At 39.0% G+C, this 18486-nt stretch overlaps 3 protein-coding genes across 8 annotated transcripts in view; all 3 read right to left on the reverse strand.

Annotated features, from left to right (window-relative positions):
• Positions 1-12208, reverse strand: part of AGBE (1,4-alpha-glucan-branching enzyme) — a gene marked incomplete in the record, with an annotated part of 24071 nt that extends 11863 nt beyond the window's left edge. The window contains 7 exon segments of the mRNA XM_074105660.1: positions 343-414; positions 525-734; positions 1542-1632; positions 2860-3004; positions 8947-9164; positions 10125-10294; positions 11930-12208. Of these exon segments, the coding sequence (XP_073961761.1) occupies positions 343-414; positions 525-734; positions 1542-1632; positions 2860-3004; positions 8947-9164; positions 10125-10294; positions 11930-12042 (1019 nt within the window).
• A 579-nt stretch (positions 12209-12787) lies between these two features.
• On the reverse strand, positions 12788-13478 carry mRpL41 (mitochondrial ribosomal protein L41). Its single transcript, XM_074105668.1, has one exon. It carries the CDS (start codon positions 13344-13346, stop codon positions 12858-12860), a length of 489 nt encoding a protein of 162 aa, XP_073961769.1. The 5' UTR covers positions 13347-13478; the 3' UTR covers positions 12788-12857.
• A 512-nt stretch (positions 13479-13990) lies between these two features.
• The window catches only part of LOC141441041 (NAD kinase-like), a 41344-nt gene continuing 36848 nt past the window's right edge, over positions 13991-18486 (reverse strand). For 5 of the 6 annotated variants that reach the window (XM_074105664.1, XM_074105662.1, XM_074105667.1 and 2 more), the window contains exon 9: positions 13991-17516. In XM_074105664.1, the coding sequence (XP_073961765.1) occupies positions 17309-17516 (208 nt within the window). In that variant the 3' untranslated portion in view covers positions 13991-17308. Of the gene's footprint in view, positions 17517-18335; positions 18419-18486 lie in introns of all 6 variants that reach the window. The other variant, XM_074105663.1, reaches the window with a different exon arrangement.

The following is an 18486-nucleotide window of genomic DNA, read 5'->3' on the forward strand; positions in this document are numbered from 1 at the left end:
GTGTTGTGCATTCGCTTTGCGCTATTGACATCTCTATCGCTCATGCTAGAAATGAAATAGTGCATCTCATTCGTACACGCAAATATTTCGGCGAATATGCCAAGTGAAGTGCCAGCATAACCTACTGGCTCGTGCCGCCCCCCGGGATTGCAGTCTACGAACGCGTTTGGAATCACAACCGTAGATCATATAAAGCGAGTAGCGAGTTACAGTAATTTACAAGACATGCACTATTTCCGTGTATATTTAGTATTAATAATGTTTGTACAGTTTTATAATTCATGTAGTTTATATGTGTGTGCTTATAAATGTATCAAATGGTGGAATTTCGAAAGATGTTACCTGAAGCCGTCGAACTGGTATTCCTCTTGATACCAACGCAGGTTTGACAGCAAGAACCTCAGTACTTCTGTCCTGTAAACAAGAATGGCTACAATAAATACAGTTTCATATACATATATACAAGATACACACAAGCGAACTGAAGCAATAGTAAGAGCGTGTTAAAAACAAATAATATTTACTGAGAGTAGTTAAACAGCCGGCTGTCCCAAAGCGGGTGTGTGCCGCGCGGCCCGTCGTGGAAGTACCCGGCGTTGGTGCCGTCGAACTCGTTCAGGCCGTCCAGCGTGTTCTTGGACGCGTGAGAATGTACAACGTCCAACAAGATGTAGAGGCCCATTTCGTGCGCGCGGTCAATCAGCTGCTTTAGCTCGCAGGGTGTGCCGTAGCGGCTACGAAGTAAGATCACAATTAGAAATCGTAGTAGCTAGCGCCATCTAGCGAGAAGTTGATTAACTTCATGATGCGCCGTAGCGGCTGTGAAGTGAGATCGCAATGAGGGCTATCGTTTTTTGTCTCACTAGATGGCGCACTTTTGCGTGAGGTTTTTAAGTATGGCTTTCAAAGTCTGTTATTATGCACGTGAAAACAAAGTTTAGATTAAATCATATTTAAACACCTTAAAACCGTAACATAAAATATCGAGCATGCACAGTGTTGCATAGTCCCCCGATTTGTTCGGAAAAAGGGAGGACAAAGGTTCCGAAAGAAAAAACTGTCTCAAAACACAGACATTCATTGCCCCGGAACGCATATTTGCCATAATTAATTCCAGATATTGCAAAATATTCACAAAATTATCTAATTATTAAAATAAACCACGTAGCTCACCCAAAAACTAACTATGAGATTTGACATTTCGGAGACTTCACGCTACACTAGCGCTCTAGTGGCGAATTCATACGCGATAGCCCTCATTAGAAATCGTAGTAGCTCAGCTAACGCCATCTAGTAATGAGTAGATTAATTTGCCAGGGGAACTATGGTACAGTCGAGTTCTTATACTTATGAGCAAAACTTCAAACAAAAATATCTGAACACGCTTCTACGCCTTTAACAATAGTCGTGTCTACATATTTTTTTAATTTTTTTTTCTCAGAAGTATAAGAACTCGATTGTACCTATTGGTATTATGTGCCCACGGCTCACACATATCGAGATGTGATAGTACCTACCTACTAAAAATAGATCAGTGTTACCTGCTCGCTGCGAAGAAATTGGTGACTTGGTATCCAAAGGAAGCGTAATATGCGTGTTCCATGATTGCCATCAGCTGGATGGCGTTGTACCCTGAAAAGCGATCACTATTAATAATAGGGCAAAAAAGGGCTTCTATATTTCATCATCAATGTACCCGGTTAAGCCGTGGCCGTATACTGGGAAATAAAGGAATGGACTCTTCCCCTCACTTTTTAAAACCCTACGGTATAAATAGTTTATTCTAATTAATGTATTTAGTATTGTAGTATATTATTGCCAATCACGCCATCATTACTAGATTGATAACCAAGGGTGGAAAGTGACCCATTTTACCCGAGATATTTCTGGCGCTCTCACTTCGTTTGAGCGCCAGAAATACTTCGAGAGGAAATGGGTAATTTCACCCGAATTAGACACTACTTTTCATTTCGACTGTGAGGAATGTAAAATACTACAAAAAAGTGAGAATAATAATAAATTGAATTTACTAATATCCAACCTCCAAAAGTACCTTTTCGACCTGGCCACTTGCCACGGCCGACTATAAAAAAAAAACGAGTTGGTCACGAGTCACGACCAAGGAGCTTACAAAACTTGAGGTTGAACACTAATCGTTGATCGGAGGGTTGAAAGTCGAACGAAGAAGTTTGACCTTTATTACTTATTTATATATTCCACCTCTTTCTTTCACAATTCACGAATGACTTCCATCTCTTTCTTAACCTAACTAAAGAAAGAGATGGAATATGTTCGTGACGTAATAAAGATCAAATTTTTTGTTTTAAACGGATGTTTGGCGTTCAACCTCCAGTATTGTATATAGCTCCTTGGTCACGACGTGCATCTAGATGGCCATGCCGAAACGTGAAAAAAAAAGTTTCATTGACGTAACTAAATTATCTTCAACTCCGTGGCTAATCGAAAAATAAAAAAATAAATACTTGCCACCCTAGAGATGAAAACGCAATTTTCCACCCGGTGGCCGGAGATGAAAAATTATTTTCATATTATTCTTTGTCATGAACAGTTTAACGGAAAGAAATGGGTCGATATGAAAGGACGATTGTCAGACTTATAATCCCCGCTTTCCAGTAAAAATGGTGGAACGGAAGCGGAGGCAACGGACTGACTACTGAGCACATCGGAGTACATACTAGCTTGTAACTTCTTTCTTATTCAGTGGAAGGAAGCACATCCATGCAGCTCGCGATTGCGAGCTAAACGGCGTACCCTCCGCTTGTAGTGGAAAGTTAGCATGAGTCCCCCTGCCTTGAATATTGCATAGAGATCAGTTTTAGTAGGACAGGACCATCTTACCTTGATTCTTAATCCTAGGCAGCACGTTGTCTCTGAATTCGTTGTAGGTGCCGACGCGGCCGTCTGGCGTGGCGATCCCAACGTGGCACTCGTATATGCGCAGCGACGCCGGCCGGGCCACTTTTGGGTGCTTGAACTGGTATGCCTGCGAACATTTAACAAATTTTATCATTACAGAACATGAAGTCATCAGTAAAATAAAGCTAAGGCTAGGAATCAAATTTCGTGACGCCTGTTCTGCTACTGCACCATCCTGAATGATTAAGTACGAGTAGTAGGTATAAATGGCGGAAATGTTCAATGTAAGATTGGTTTTTTGAAATCTTTTTGTACGTCCAGCGGTGGTGTAGCGGTATAGCACACGGCACGGAATGCCGAGGACCTGGGTTCGATTCCCAGAGCTGGTCTTATTTTTCTGTGCATCTATATTTCAGTTTGTATTTTCGATATAATGTTCAATGTGTTCTAGAACTCACTAATCTTAACGTAAAAATAATAAAAAATCGGAAGGTGATATTTTCGATATTCTGATTTAGATTACCTAATTAAGAGCAGCCGGAAAGAAAACATGCATTGATCAGGCGCGTATCCACTAGAGGCAGGCTCGAGTCGAGTGGCTGCCTCGCTCCGAGGCCGCGCAAGTGGAGACACTAAGCTGCCTCAACCTGAGGCGCGCCGCGACACGAGGCAAATTCGTCGCCGCGAGCCGAGCCATATTTTGTCGGTTTTTCTGACATGCTCAAACATCCACATCCGACACATATTGGAGCTGTATACATAGCAGTGCTTGGCTCAATACTTAATTGACACCAGTTAATTCTAAATTCGTTAGGAAGATGTTGAGAGTAATGACTGCCCGGTTAAGTTGGGCTGGCACGCGCAGCGCCCTGATTCGGTGATACTCAAAGAGTATTTAGTAACAATATAGAAAAAGAGTGGCAACTCTATGGTCAAATTTGCATGTATGGTAACAAGCGCTATCTGGTAGCTAGCTGAAGAACTAAATCTGACATAACACACACATGTACATGCACGCACACAACAAGCTTAACGTCTATAAAGCCCAGTTTAGACCTTTAAGAAAATTGCGCAAGTTGCATTACATCGCGAGGCCGGAAAGCAAACGAGTTTATGGTGGTCACTTCACTTGGTCACCCGAGCGGAGCAATGTAATACAACTTTAAGAAAACAGCAAAAAAACAGATAAACTTAAAAATCATCCGCGAAAGCCAGACAGCCAACATACAGCGGAAAGATGGCGGACAGACTGAATTTTTCAAGTCCACGTTTGATACATTTGTCAATTTAGTGCTATCATTTTGTCGCCAGAGGCGCTGGCGTGTACGTGAAAGGTGACGTTTTAAGTGTGCCCCCACTGGTGATACTGCGTTATTATCTTTCGTTGAGCTCACAATAGTGAAATGCAAGCAATCAAATCGCTTTCAACCATTAAAAATGAAAGCAATCAAGCATTAAAAATGACAGCTGCCATCGATTTTATAGCTCGCATTGCCTAATTGTGAGATCTGTGTACGATAATAAGGCAGTATCACGACATCACCGATAAGTCAAGGTTACTCCTACCCGCTACTAGGGCAGCCGTCCCTATTATTTGGCGGGTAGTCACACTTTAGCGATACAACGTTACGTGTATTATTTTACCCCGCTAACAAAAAGGACTCTTCATAGTGAACTCTTGGCACCTTTACCTACGTCCTTTTGTGTAAGTTAGGAGGGTAGTATTATATTAAGGCGGCATTTTTACTTATCTTATCATACATGTTTCCGATAAATATACTTAATAATGTATAATATAATATAGTAATTTGCTTGGAATTCTTTACGAATTCTAATTTTCGTCCCCATATTTTCAAGTAGATCGAAATTTCAAAAGCGCAAGAACAAATATTTTTTAAGGTTTCGTCCTCAAAAGGAAAAATGGATCACTGTCTGTCCGTCCGTCTGTCCGTCAAGACCCTTTATCTCGGAAACGCGCGGAAGTATCAAGTTGAAATGAAAACCTTAAACTCAGGTCTACAGTCTCGGAAGCTGTGAAAAAATTAAACTTCTAAGTCAAAGCAATCAAAAGCTACAATCGCCTTAACCGAAAAATTAATAGGTTCTTCCGGCTGTTCTAGAAACCTGAAATTATGTATGAAGGTAGTTCTTATAGCACGATCAATAAGAAAAATCTGAAATCATAATTTTTCATGTCTGGCTGTCCTTTTCAATAAGCCATCTAAAATGACCCCACATTGCGTACATTTTGTTCATGAGAGGGGCTATGCAAACACTGGATATCGACTCGCATTTAATCGTTTTTTTTTTAGTTCATATCAAATACCTAAACACAAAGATTCATCATTTTATTTTCGATAATGACGACCTTGCATATAAACTTTTATCCCCTATTTCATCCTGCTATAGGTCGAATTAAAAAAAAACGCTCAAACAATAGTACATTACTGCAGAGGCCATGAAGTAAGGGATTGATGGACGAGTTCGGGGTCGAGCTCGGATAAAACGAGTCCAGCAATCCCTGTTCTGGCCGAGGCTTGTATAGTGCTTTTCTCAAACAATGTGAGGAAATATTTCATCCATCCATCATCCATCCATCATCCATCCATCCATCCATCCATCCGTCCGTCTGTCCGTCCGTCCATCCATCCATCCATCCGTCGTCCATCCGTCCGTCCGTCCGTCCTTCCGTCCATCCGTCCGTCCGTCCATCAGTCCGTCCGTCCGTCCTTCCGTCCATCCGTCCGACCGTCCATCAGTCCGTCCGTCCGTCCGTCCATCCATCCGTCCATCCATCCGTCCTTCCATCCGTCCATCCGTCCATCCATCCATCCATCCATCCGTCCGTCCGTCCGTCCGTCCGTCCGTCCTTCCGTCATCCATCCATCCGTCCGTCCATCCATCCATCCATCCATCCATCCATCCATCCGTCCATCCATCCATCCGTCCATCCGTCCGTCCGTCCGTCCGTCCGTCCGTCCTTCCGTCCATCCATCCATCCGTCCGTCCGTCCATCAGCCCGTCCGTCCGTCCATCCATCCGTCCTGTCATCCGTCCATCCATCCATCATCCATCCATCCATCCATCATCCGTCCGTCCGTCCGTCCGTCCGTCTTCCGTCCATCCGTCCGTCCGTCCATCAGTCCGTCCGTCCGTCCGTCCATCCATCTGTCCATCCATCCGTCCTTCCATCCGTCCATCCATCCATCCGTCCGTCCATCCATCCATCCATCCATCCATCCATCCATCCATCCATCCATCCATCCGTCCGTCCGCCCTTCCGTCCGTCGCATCCGCATCGCATCGCATCGCATCGCATCACATCGCAAATGCTTACAGAGTAGTGGTGGTTGGCTGTTTGTAATTTTTCTTTTGTCAGTTTATTGTTAGTAAGCAAATTTAAAAAGTTAGAGCAGCGGACAATAATGGATTTTCATACATACTTCATGGCCTAGGCCAAGAAGTTATGTAGGGAGGTGGTAGCAGCCATAAATGAGAAACTTCATGTCTCTATTTCGTGATATTAACGCATACATTTCCGAGCATGTTTGAGAAAATATGTATTTATTTCTTATTAAGTGCCCAAATGCCGAGTTTCATGGATTCATCGATTTATCTCTGCTGATTCTGACGGCGTTCATCCGATCGGATCTTTTATCCCTTCACAGGTAAAATTTTCAAAAACGCTCGAACAAATATCTATTTATTTCTCATAAAGAACCATCGATTTATCTTCGATAATGACGATTTTCCATACAAACTTTCATCCTCTATTTCACCCCCTCACAGGAAGAATAAAAAAATGCTCGAAAAAATATCTATTTATCTCCTATTACGCGCCAAAATGGCAAGTTTAATAAAGATTCATCGATTTATCTTCGATAATGACGACCTTCCGTATAAACTTTCACCCCCTATTTCATCTCCTCACAGGTCGAATTTTTAAAAAGATTCATGGTTTTATCTTCGACAGCGACGAACTTCCACCATGTAAACTTTCATCCCCTATTTCAACCCATTAAAGGCTTTTTTTGCAATAAAAGGATAGCCTATGTTCTTTCCCAAGGTCTATTGACCTTTTGAGACCTTTTGTTGGAAAAAGCGTTTTATTCCGTAAATGAATTTATGAATCTGACATTTTAATTTTATTGTTTAAACTGTTATTATTATTTCTTGTTTTTATTTTATTGTGTTTATATTGACATTTAAATTGTTACTCAATTATTGCCTAATGTATTAATCTTAACATATCCTTGACATTTATTCTTTATGTACATTTCAATGTGTTTTCAGTCTGACGATCCCTTGAGGAGAACCAGTCTAATTTTAATTGTTTACATTCACATGACATGCTTAGAATTTTATTTTTTTATAATTATTACTAATCATATTACCTTTGACGATTTCAATACAAATTCTTATAACTGACATTTATGTAAATTATAATGTAATGATGTATTGAATGAATAAATAAACTAAACTAAACTATTATTTCTCTGTACCAAATTTCATCAAAATCGGTTCAGCGGTTTAGACGTGAAAGCGTAACAGACAGACAGAGTTACTTTCGCATTTATAATATTATAAAAATAAATAAAAATAATAAATAAGTAAAGTATATAAGTATATAAGCATGGATATGGATATACGTATATTGTGCTCACGGTACTTGAATTGCGCCATCTAAACCTCATTTTGTTTGCGCGTGCGCACGGGAGACTGGAATTTTTCAATAACAATTATTGTTACACAAGTTTTACTTATGTTAATAATACTCGTAACAAGTTAACCTAGATTACAACTCGTGTAAAGATAACAATTCTGTAAATAACTATTTTTATTCAATTTCTGCCTCCCAGAAACTTCTTAAATCGCGATATTGTTTTCACTAGCCTGGTCACGATCAGTCGTCATTTTTAGGGTTTCGTAGCCAAAATGGCAAAAACGGAACCCTTATAGTTTCGCCATGCCTGTCTGTCTGTCTGTCTGTCCGTCCGCGGCTTTGCTCAGGGACTATCAATGCTAGAAAGCTGTAATTTTGCACGAATATAGGTATATGTAAGCTATGCCGACAAAATGGTACATTTTTTTTATATTACCTCCCATAGACGTAGTGTGGTGTTTTTTTTTTCTCATCCAATCATGTAGTGTGGGGCGTCGTTGGATAGGTATTTTAAAACCATTAGGGGGTTGCTAAAACGATTTTTCGATTCAGTGATTTGTGTACAAAATATTCAATTTTAAAGTGTAAATTTTCATTAAAATCGAGCGTCCCCCCCTCTGAAATCTAAACCGGTGGGTGGAAAAAATTTTAAAAATTCAGAATGGTAGTAAATATATCACACTTAACTAAACTTTCAAGGAAAACTATAACGGCTAAGTTTGCTTGAGAATTATTAGTAGTTTATGAGTAAATAGCAGCCTAAGGTATAAAATATACCTAAACTTGGAAGATTTCGTACTTATAAAATACGAAATCCTTAGAAAAATATTACTTAATTTTTCTTAATGGCTACGGAACCCTATCTTGGACGTGTCCAGTTTTTTAGTTCGATATTTCTTTAGGGAAATTTTTTTATTCTTTAAAATGTTATATTTCGCGTTACTTGAACAATGGTGACTAAATGGTTTATCATTAACAGATTGTGTAATAATACACCCAAACATTAATAATACACGTGTCGATAAAAAGATAAAAATAAGCTACCATTATCAATTATCACAACACGGATCATAAAAGTAATCTAATAGATGATATCCTGTCTACTCGACACTACTCGACAGTCTCTGTGATAGAACTTTGAGTTTTTGCCTAGAATAATAATAGAAAATTAGAAATATAGATTTTAGGTATACCTATGTATGTACTTGGTTACAGTTAGGTACTTATAACAGTCGTCACGGCTACATATGCTTTAATCGGTTTCTGTAACTTCTTTATACAATTTTAAGTTGTACGATAAAATTGAACGCAGTACTTAGAAATACTGCATGAAATAAAAGCACACAAACGTTTAAATTGACAAGGTTCCAAGATCTCTAGGCATATGACGTATTACTTTACCATACCTCAGTTGGTCTGTAAATGAAGTGCTGGTAGGTGAATCCCTCGTGTGGCTTGACGTATGTGGCCCAAGGGGACATTCGGTACAGGTGTTCGTTGACTATGATCTGGACGCGGCTGTCGTGTCGGAGTGCACAGGAACCGTCTTGGTTGGGGGCGATGTGGAGCTCCCATTTTCCATACTCTAGCTTCTGGAAGGGATGGCTTTTTGAGTTCCAGCCGTCTGTAAAAAATCAGGATTTTCAAGGCAAGTTATGGCTATGCGGCCTATCATGATAGCAGAGGCGGCTTTATCTATGGTACAGGTTGTGTTATTATATTACCAGTATACGCACTCTCATCTATGGTGTTAGGGGCGCCGGCCGCGGCACTTTGTACCTATTCCATTTTAGGTACCGCGCGCTTACTAGAGGGCGCTAAACCAATGATTGCATGCACAAGGGCGCTTCTTGGTCTAGACTAGCTACAGTCTAGAGACGCCTTTGTCTGATAGATATTTTAAATGAACCCATATTTTTACAGTTGACTAGAACTACCATACTTTACTGGTAACGTAACGTCAAGTTAAATTATTGACCGGTTATAAATGCTATCTTACGTTTTAAACTTTCGTGATTCTCACTCATAGACAAAATACATCATCATCTTCATCTCATCATCATTTCATCTTCGTGGAATCCTGTTATTAATAAGTGTCGGCGTCGGGATGCATGTTCGGAGGGACGATCGGATGTTGTTAGTGTTGTGTGTCGGTGTGATAGGGTGACTAATAAAAGTGACCAAGTGCGGGTAGTTCATGATACGAGTGCCGGTACTATTAGTGATCAAGTGCGGGTAGTTCGAAGAACTCGCGCTGCTAGGCAGACTTGACACCCCACACTTCAGTCTACTCGTGACCACGGCAACTGTAACGTTGCCGAAACGTCGAGGTAAATATTACTTGTTTAAAAATAGCGTGATAAGTCCCGTATATGGTATTTTGACTATAAATGCTATCTGTTGTTAACATTAAATATCACTAGCAGCAGACAAGTAGACTATTAGCAGCATAGGGTCACGACCGACTTAATCATGTAATAATCTGATATAGTGGGTCCGTCGGATACAAATCAAGGTGTATTTTACTATATGTAGCGCCTACAGAAGATTAATAGCAGGCGTTAAAAATGTACAAAGTTCTTACTAAAGTCACCCTGCAGATGCAGGGAGTGCGCTCCGGGGGCCCACTCGCGCCAAATCACATTGCCGTTCTGATGGATCTGCGGTCCATAGTATTTGTAGCCTTTGGTGAAGTCATCCACACCGCCCGGCCATGACTCGATGCGTTCCCACAAATCTTTGAAACATCCGTACCTACAATAAGAGACACACATATGAAATTAAAGAAAATTTGAGGTTTTGCCTACATTCGGAATAAAAGAGCAAGTGGCGGTTCACCTGATGGAACACAATTCCAATCAGCTTCCCGTCTCCGATTCTCCTTCCAGTTCGGACGACTACTTGAGCATGGCATGACTTTAAATATTTTTTGAAGCAAAGGAAACATCGCGGCACTTTATAGGTACTTTGTTTCTTCTAGTAAATGTATGTATGTACCTAATAAAAATATCAATTGACTTTATAATAGGTTGTTTGTCAGTTTAACTTCTATTCGTATTTATAAAAAAGGTACCTACTCCGGAAACTAGTTTACTTACCTTATCAGTTTGGAATATGTAAAAAGTATGTAAATAACAAACAGGTAGGTACAGTCAACGATACGAAATTTTGTACCGACTGAAAGCGACAAGGTACAAAAGAGATCACTCCTATTTATGACGTTAACTGTACTTACCTACGTTCAGTTCATACGTAAAGTATATAGTAGTGTTGTGTTGTATATACAGACAGAGATATTTATAGAACGCATATCATTATTATGCAAGGGTTTTTTAATCTCTCCTGTTCGGAAAGTTTAATTTTCATGGGTAGATTGCCGGGTGGAAAATTGTGTTTTCATCTCTAGGGTGGAAAGTATTTTTTTTTTAATTTTTCGATTAGTCACAGAGTCGAAGATAATATTTCAGTTTGTATTTTCGATATAGGTTTTACGGGATGATCGTAAAAGTAACAAAAAATTTGGAATTGAAATAAAAAATACAAAAAAGATTCCAAAAAACCAATCGAAAAGGTACCGTTGGAGGTTGGATTCAATTTATTATTATTCTCATTTTTTTGTAGTATTTTACTTTCCTTACAGTCGAAATGAAAAGTAGTGTCTAACTCGGGTGAAATTATCCATTTCCCCTCGAACTATTGGCGCTCGAACGAAGTGAGAATTATCTCGGGTGAAATTGGTCACTTTCCACCCTTGGTTATCAATCTACTAATGTTATATTTGTGTTCATCTCTCATCATGCATTACTTACCTACCTACATTCAAAGAAAACGTACATGCATTCTGCACCGCACGCACCCGAGGTTCTACTCCGAAATTCGAAAATCGAAGTTCGTATTGTACCGTTCCTCTCACTCGTATTAAATAGTATAATATAAGTGTCAGAGGGACGGAACGACACGAACTTCGATTTTCTAATTTCAGAGTAGCCCCGCAGAATGACCTTACGTTTGACATTGGAGATGAGACTAAAAGTCGATCAGCGCTTGAAGCGCTTTACCCTTTTTCACCAACCCGTGGCGTGGGTAACACGGCGAGATGAAACAGACTTTGATTAAATAATCAAAGGAAACGGAATTATGCACTGTTTCTTACATATTTAACTTTTCAATACCTTTTAGTAAATCTAACACGATTTTGTCTCAATTTACATTATCGGATATCAATTTATGTACTTAGACATTTTAAGCGCTACAGCGCTAACTTATCTTGACTTCGTAAACACGAGTTAACCTCGAAATTAAAAACAAAATAAATGTAAATCAACAATTTTGTCGAACATTACGGCACTCTAGCGATGAATTAATAATGGTGAAGCTTATTAAACTTACCTGCGTCTAATTTCACGTTCATAGGACTTTAAATACCCGTCGCGATCCAACAATTTCGCTAGATCGGGGACTGGCACTTCCATCGGATCCATAGCTGAGTAGTTACCTCCCATTATATTTACGCGTATAGATACGTCACGTAGAAACCGGTAGGTATGCGCACGCGCCTTGCACGACCTAACGCAGTGATATCGCTGGTTTAAATGATACTGAATACCTACTTTTGGGATTATATTGAACTTTATAATTTTAAGATAAACTTGGGTCACCAGGTCACTACAACTCATCTATTTAAATTGAGTGACTTTATTATTGTAATTAAGTAGGTAGACCGATATATGAAATATTTATAAGGTCTGTGTTAAACATTATTATTTGCAACTGTTCTATTTCATGGGCTAGTAGCCTAATAGGTAGGTATCTAGGCATACTGTAGTTAGTGAAAAAAAAAACTAGTAGGATTTTTTCATGGATGAGGAAGATAGTACAACTCCTTTTGGTTTAGAATAACAGTTACCTATTAAAAAGTAACAACATAGTTATGATTCAAGCAAGAAGTCAGCCATTCGTACCAGCAGGATTATTTTCATGGAGGTGCATTGCATCTTGAATCTGCATCTAGAGATATGCTTTTATTCTGTTTATTGTAGGTTTTGTTCTGCACCTTAGTCATTGTTCTGTGTATTTTCTTTTATGCCATTAGGTGCTAGTGCACTGCAATCCTGTCATCCATGGTATCAGCCACATCTTGGTTTTTGTCACGTAGGCTTAGGTTCGTCAACACAATTGTTAGGATGAATTGAAATAGTATTGTATTTCTGTACTATCGTAAAATTTGTTGAATTGAAACATCAAACATACACTAGTTTCAACAAATTATTTATTTAGGTTACTTATCTACTAAATACTACAAAATGCCAACTAACAATTAAAATATATCGGAGCCAGTTCGCTTTGCCCTTGCCACAGCTTCCGATGGCTGCAGTTTCTCTTCCTCAGAGGGTTCTAGAGGTAAACCCTCCTCATTCAGCTTTCCTTGTTTAAAATCCATTACTATCTTCTTGCTGTAGACTGCATCAAACAGTTGTTTCGCCGTGAATTCACTTTGTATGACATCTTCAGCTTTGTATGAGACATATGGCTTAAGATCGCAATCTTTAAGATCTGGTACTATCAGTTCAGGGATCATTTCTGGCACGGGGACAAAACGACCGTCCATGTGGTACCCTACCTCCCTCACGCCCCGTCTGTCGACCTCGAGTTCTGGGTTCGGACCCCGTTGCTGCTCCTTGTGTAAGCGTGAACCTCGTTTATTAGGAATCGGAAACTTCCGAAAGTTTCTTTTACCTTCACAAGGCGCTGTGCAGCTAATGCTGCGCTTAGCTATGAAATTAATTAAGCTTGGTATTCTTGACATTCTGTGTAAGTTCCAAATTAAATTTGTGTTATGAATTTATTTTATTTTGGTTAGGTTTTTGGCAAATTGTATTGTCATTTTGAAATTGACGTCTAACTCCAAAGTCAAACTGTCAATGTGACGGTAGGGATGCGATATACGGTAGCAAAAACCGATAAAAATATGTCTATGTAATCCATGGTCCAAGTCAAGTCGAGTCGAAAGTGATAATAGTGATTGATACTTGGCTAACGTGGTAAATGTTGCCACTAAATATAACTGAAAATATTTAAACTGGCAGGATTGGATTTATAAAATAACTGACCAACTTAGAAAAGTTGAACAACCACCGACATTGTGATTTCAAAGTTCAATATCTCAAAAACGGCTAAATCGATTTTAATTAATCTCAGTTAAGAACTATCTCTATTAAAAACTAGCTATCCAAAAATAAACCGCGTTAAACTCGGTTCATCCCTTTTGAAGATATGATACCACAGACAAATACACACACATAGCGGTCTATGATACCTCTTGGGTACCTCTCTTATTGCGTTGGGGATTTAAAAAAACACCTCTCATAGCGTAAAAATGGCAAATTTTCATTTCGCGCTTGCTGTTTTGTTTGCTTTTTACATAATGGCTAAATGAAAAAAAAAAACAAGTAAAAGTCACATTTTGTATAATTTACAATAAAACATCTTATTTTATTTACATTTTTATAAACTTGTGAAAAAAATCATAATTAAGAACGGACAAACATTAAAAATTGACATTGTGGCCCTACAATACCAATGTGTTGGAAAAACACACGAGAAACATCGTTGCAAGTTGCAAGCATCCCATATTGGACCCTACCTATTGAAATAAATTATAAAAATGGTAAACATGCATAAAGGTGCGGCCACATGCAAGTCGCTCGACGCTCGGTTCCAGCGTCAAATCTGGTCACTTGACATAAAGCGATAAAGCTGAAAATGTTTAGCTTTACCGCTGGAATAAAAAAACCTTCAATATCGGCAAAAACACATATTTTTTTTCATTCACTCCAATTTCTTCGTTTTTTTAGAAACTAATCCTACACTCTAAATACGAGTTTTGAACGTACCTTTTATAAAAACGGGGCTTTTACACCAAAGTTAAATAACTTGGGGATTTGAGCGACATCATTATTCTACAGGAAATAAAGTGACTTGATTGCTTTCACTTCTAGGTTAAGTGCTCATAAGTCTTTAAAAGGCGAGATTAATTATTAAAAACATTCGATTGTTAATTGGAGAAAGACGTTACATTTTGACATATGACCACAAAGTACCTACATACACTGGATACCGACCGTCTAATAGAAAAGTGTGAAGCGCGCTTGGTCCGTCGTGTCGTGGTTATAATTAACTAGCTGTCTTTTTCGGGGATAAAAACTATCCTATGTTCTTCCTTGGGACTTCCACTATCTCTATGCTTTAATCTTAATCGCCAGACGTTATTTACGATCGAGTAACAAAAAAATTCAGTCAGATGCCAGGGCTCGAACGGTTTGTAGGCCTTGTTTGATGGTATAGTCAAGGGCAAAGATATCGACACAGCCAAAGTTGCAAAAATATGTATACACAGCCTTAATGTTAAGTGCATAAAGTCGTGTATACATATTTTTGTAACTTTGGCCGTGTCGATATCTTTGCCCTTGACTGTGTTCGGTGTACTTAATACTTGGTCGGCGTCTGTCAAAACGGAACGTCCGTTACAAACAGACCGATACGATATTGATGATGATTTATTTTTTAACATTTTGGCAACTGTGCATTTTTATTTCCATATACAAAATGCAAGAGATGTATTTTCATTAGCAAGTGTTTCAAGTTATGACGTACCTAATATGCAACACTGTCTTTTTCGCAATAATAATGTCATATTAGCCTACAACGTACAGTTGTGACTCAAAAATATTGGAGAATATTGATATTAAACCCAGGCGTGGTGTATACACATTGCGTCTAATGAAAAAAAGCTTGGTAAAAAAAAGTTCCGTGCCCGACCATAAACTAGTCAGGGATGGCCAACCAGTCGATCGCGACTATAAGTCCATTCGATTGTGGCAAGGCAAAAAATATAAATATTGAACTATGCTGTTTCATTTCAGATTTCAAGAAGTATGTAATGAGGGCTATCGTTTTTTGTCTCACTAGATGGCGCACTGTTGCGTGAGGTTTTTAAGTATGACTTTCAAAGTCTGTTATTACGGGCGTGAAAACAAAGTATAGATTAAAATCATATTTAATACACCTTAAAACCGTACCATAAAAATATCGAGCATGCCACAGTGTTGCATAGTCCCCGTTTTGTTGGGAAAATAGGGAGGACAAAGGTTTCCGAAAGACAAAACTGTCTCAAAACACAGACATTCACAAAATTGTGCTAATTATAAATAAACCCGCGTAGCTCACCCAAAAACTATGAGATTTGACATTTCGGAGACCTCACGCTACACTAGCGCCTCTAGTGGCGAATTCATACGCGATAGCCCTCATTGGTAGACCGCACAGGGTTTCGTCAGTAAACAGTAGATCTTAGGTCTAATCAACTTGGCTACCCCTGAACTAGATGAAAAAAGTCATAAATATATTGTACGCGCCGCTTCAGTATAAACCACGCCTTAGCTCATTGTGTGACCAATATGGAAGTTAGGAGTACCGTAAAACGAGGCTAATTTGCCCCCCACTGGGTAACTATGCTCCAGTTCTGTATTTTGTTTAAATGTCTTGCACCCGATACACTTTCCAATAAATTGATCTACTTTACATAAATACATATATGAACATACCACAGCATAATAATTTTTAAAATAAAACAAAGATTACGAAATTAGGAGCAAAAATCGGTGCAAAGTAGCCTCGTTTTACGGTAGATAAAAGCCACGATAGCAGCAGTTTGAAACTAAACAGTCTTGTACGAATTGTTAGGCCCTAATTTCTGAGCACAGTCGAAACGAGCAATGCCCGAGAAGAAATATGAGGTAAAGTGCATATGTCCTTGTTTAACCAAACTTAGACGAAGAGAACATGGTCTAATAAATGATATTTGAATGGACAGCTATAATAAATACAGAATATAGATTTACGTTGTCAAGTTATGAGTAATGCTTACTTTTTCGGTCTAAGCATCACATTTAGTTATATAGGAACAAGTCCTTCAAAATCGATATCGTTTTTAATTTTATCTCGTTCATTTTGCGTTGATTAATCTGATTTCAAACTATCACACAATATTCCTTCTAAAAGCATATAAACATCTACAGTCTCTACACAGTATAAAACTAAAACAAACAACTTTCTTTTGCGCTCCTCATGAACACTAATACAATATCTATGTACCTGTTACATTTTTGGCACTCATAATAGCACCTTGCCGCTGTCGGTAAAAACTAGTTTTGTGGGCAGTTTTTATCAAGTTACCTTTTCAGTTTTAAGGATTATCAAACGGCAAAGGCACTTTACAACGATGGTATAACTATAGTATTCACTAACTTATCGGAAAAAGCCACATTCCATAAATCCGAACCATAAATCGACCGTTTCACAATATAAAAAAATAACAAGAAAATAGCCCAAAAGACATAACAAGACACCATGTTTTTTGTCCAAAGGAATGCTAGAGAAATTCAATTTCAATCAAAAATATACTTTCAAAAATACTATCACAAAATAAGCCCATAAAAATGCACAACACATTAAAATCGCAGATCTTTGCGACGCATCGAGCGCGGGACTACAATACCGGTTTTCGACCGTGATTTATCGAATTTCAAACTTTATTTACAACTGAACCGATTCACATTAAAACCGGTATCGCACGTCCCTAGCCCGAGGAGCATTCACTATTGCACATACGAAACAAAACACGCTCAGCCGCCATCAATTCCAAATTGGCGACGGCTGCGAAAGGAATGTGTTATATGAACGAGCATTCCATAGTTTAATACTATAAGGTCACGTGTCCGCGGGCCGTTCGTTGTGGTTCTCGAGTTCCTCTAGGTTGTCGCTGGAGGAATACGTCATGTCGCTAAGCTCATCAATCTGCTTTTGTTTCTTGCGAACGTTCCAGTGCAGGCATTCGGCGAGCGAGTCGAACCAATCAGAGATCTGGTCCTGCGCGCATATCGACGGCACCGGGTACACTGATGTAGTGACGTAAAGACTGGAAATCAAATATTCGGATTTAGGTTGTTTATTGATGTTGAACGAAGGTTAGATGGTCATTCATTAAGTGATATTGTTACGATATAATGTTTTAATCTATCGCGATTATATAATATTTAATGTACTTCAGGGGCTTAATCACGCTACTACGGCAACTGCAATAAATATAGTAGCGGTGATTAAATCCCGAAGTATGAATGAATGAAAAAGTATTTATTTGATATTATTTTTACATAGTTTTTCTTACACATAGCCCTGCAAAACTGCATATTAGTTGTAATTTAACCATTAGATATCATTCTACATTACGAGTAATTATTTAAGTGACGTAGATCTTGTAAAATAGTGGCGTTATGCAATGACCATTTAACCTTCGATTGAATTTGGAATCAAAACATATGTCAATTATTATTTATAATCAAAGCGTTAGTGCTAATAAATAATGCAAAGCAGAAATCAACGTGCGATCCTTCACTACACTACGCCATGATAAAACTGCTCACAACGAGCCCTGCTAAGAGAACAAACCACCACCGACAAAAACACCATCACACCTCGGTATCCATAGAACGAAAGTCGAAGAAAACACAAATCGAGTCACAGAATGATAAAAATGATGACACTGACGAAATGAGATAACAATCTAACAGTTTAATAAGTCAGTAAATAAACCAAGCCATATGAGTCGATAAACTAGCCACTGATAGCATCATTAGGCTCCGTTGCAACCAGAGATATGAGTATTTCTCAAAAAGTTGTCCCGTCATGAAATTGACAAGAAATCAGGGTTACGCCACGTTACGCCACACGGGCTCACCTATCGCCAGGCGCGAGCAGCAGTTGCGCGCGTCCGTCGAACGACACACTCGCCGGCGTACGCGCCCCCGCCATTGGCGTTATCTGCAACAACGCTCGCCCTTCTCAACACTGTATTAACTTTTAGTCCTTTACACAGACTATTCGGCGGA

This window comes from Choristoneura fumiferana, chromosome 23, assembly GCF_025370935.1.
Source record: "Choristoneura fumiferana chromosome 23, NRCan_CFum_1, whole genome shotgun sequence".
Classification (NCBI taxonomy): domain Eukaryota; kingdom Metazoa; phylum Arthropoda; class Insecta; order Lepidoptera; family Tortricidae; genus Choristoneura; species Choristoneura fumiferana.

Bases quoted from the DNA above. Each gene is read 5' to 3' on its own strand.
- mRpL41 (XM_074105668.1), bottom strand. From the start codon at position 13,346: ATGTCAAGAATACCAAGCTTAATTAATTTCATAGCTAAGCGCAGCATT.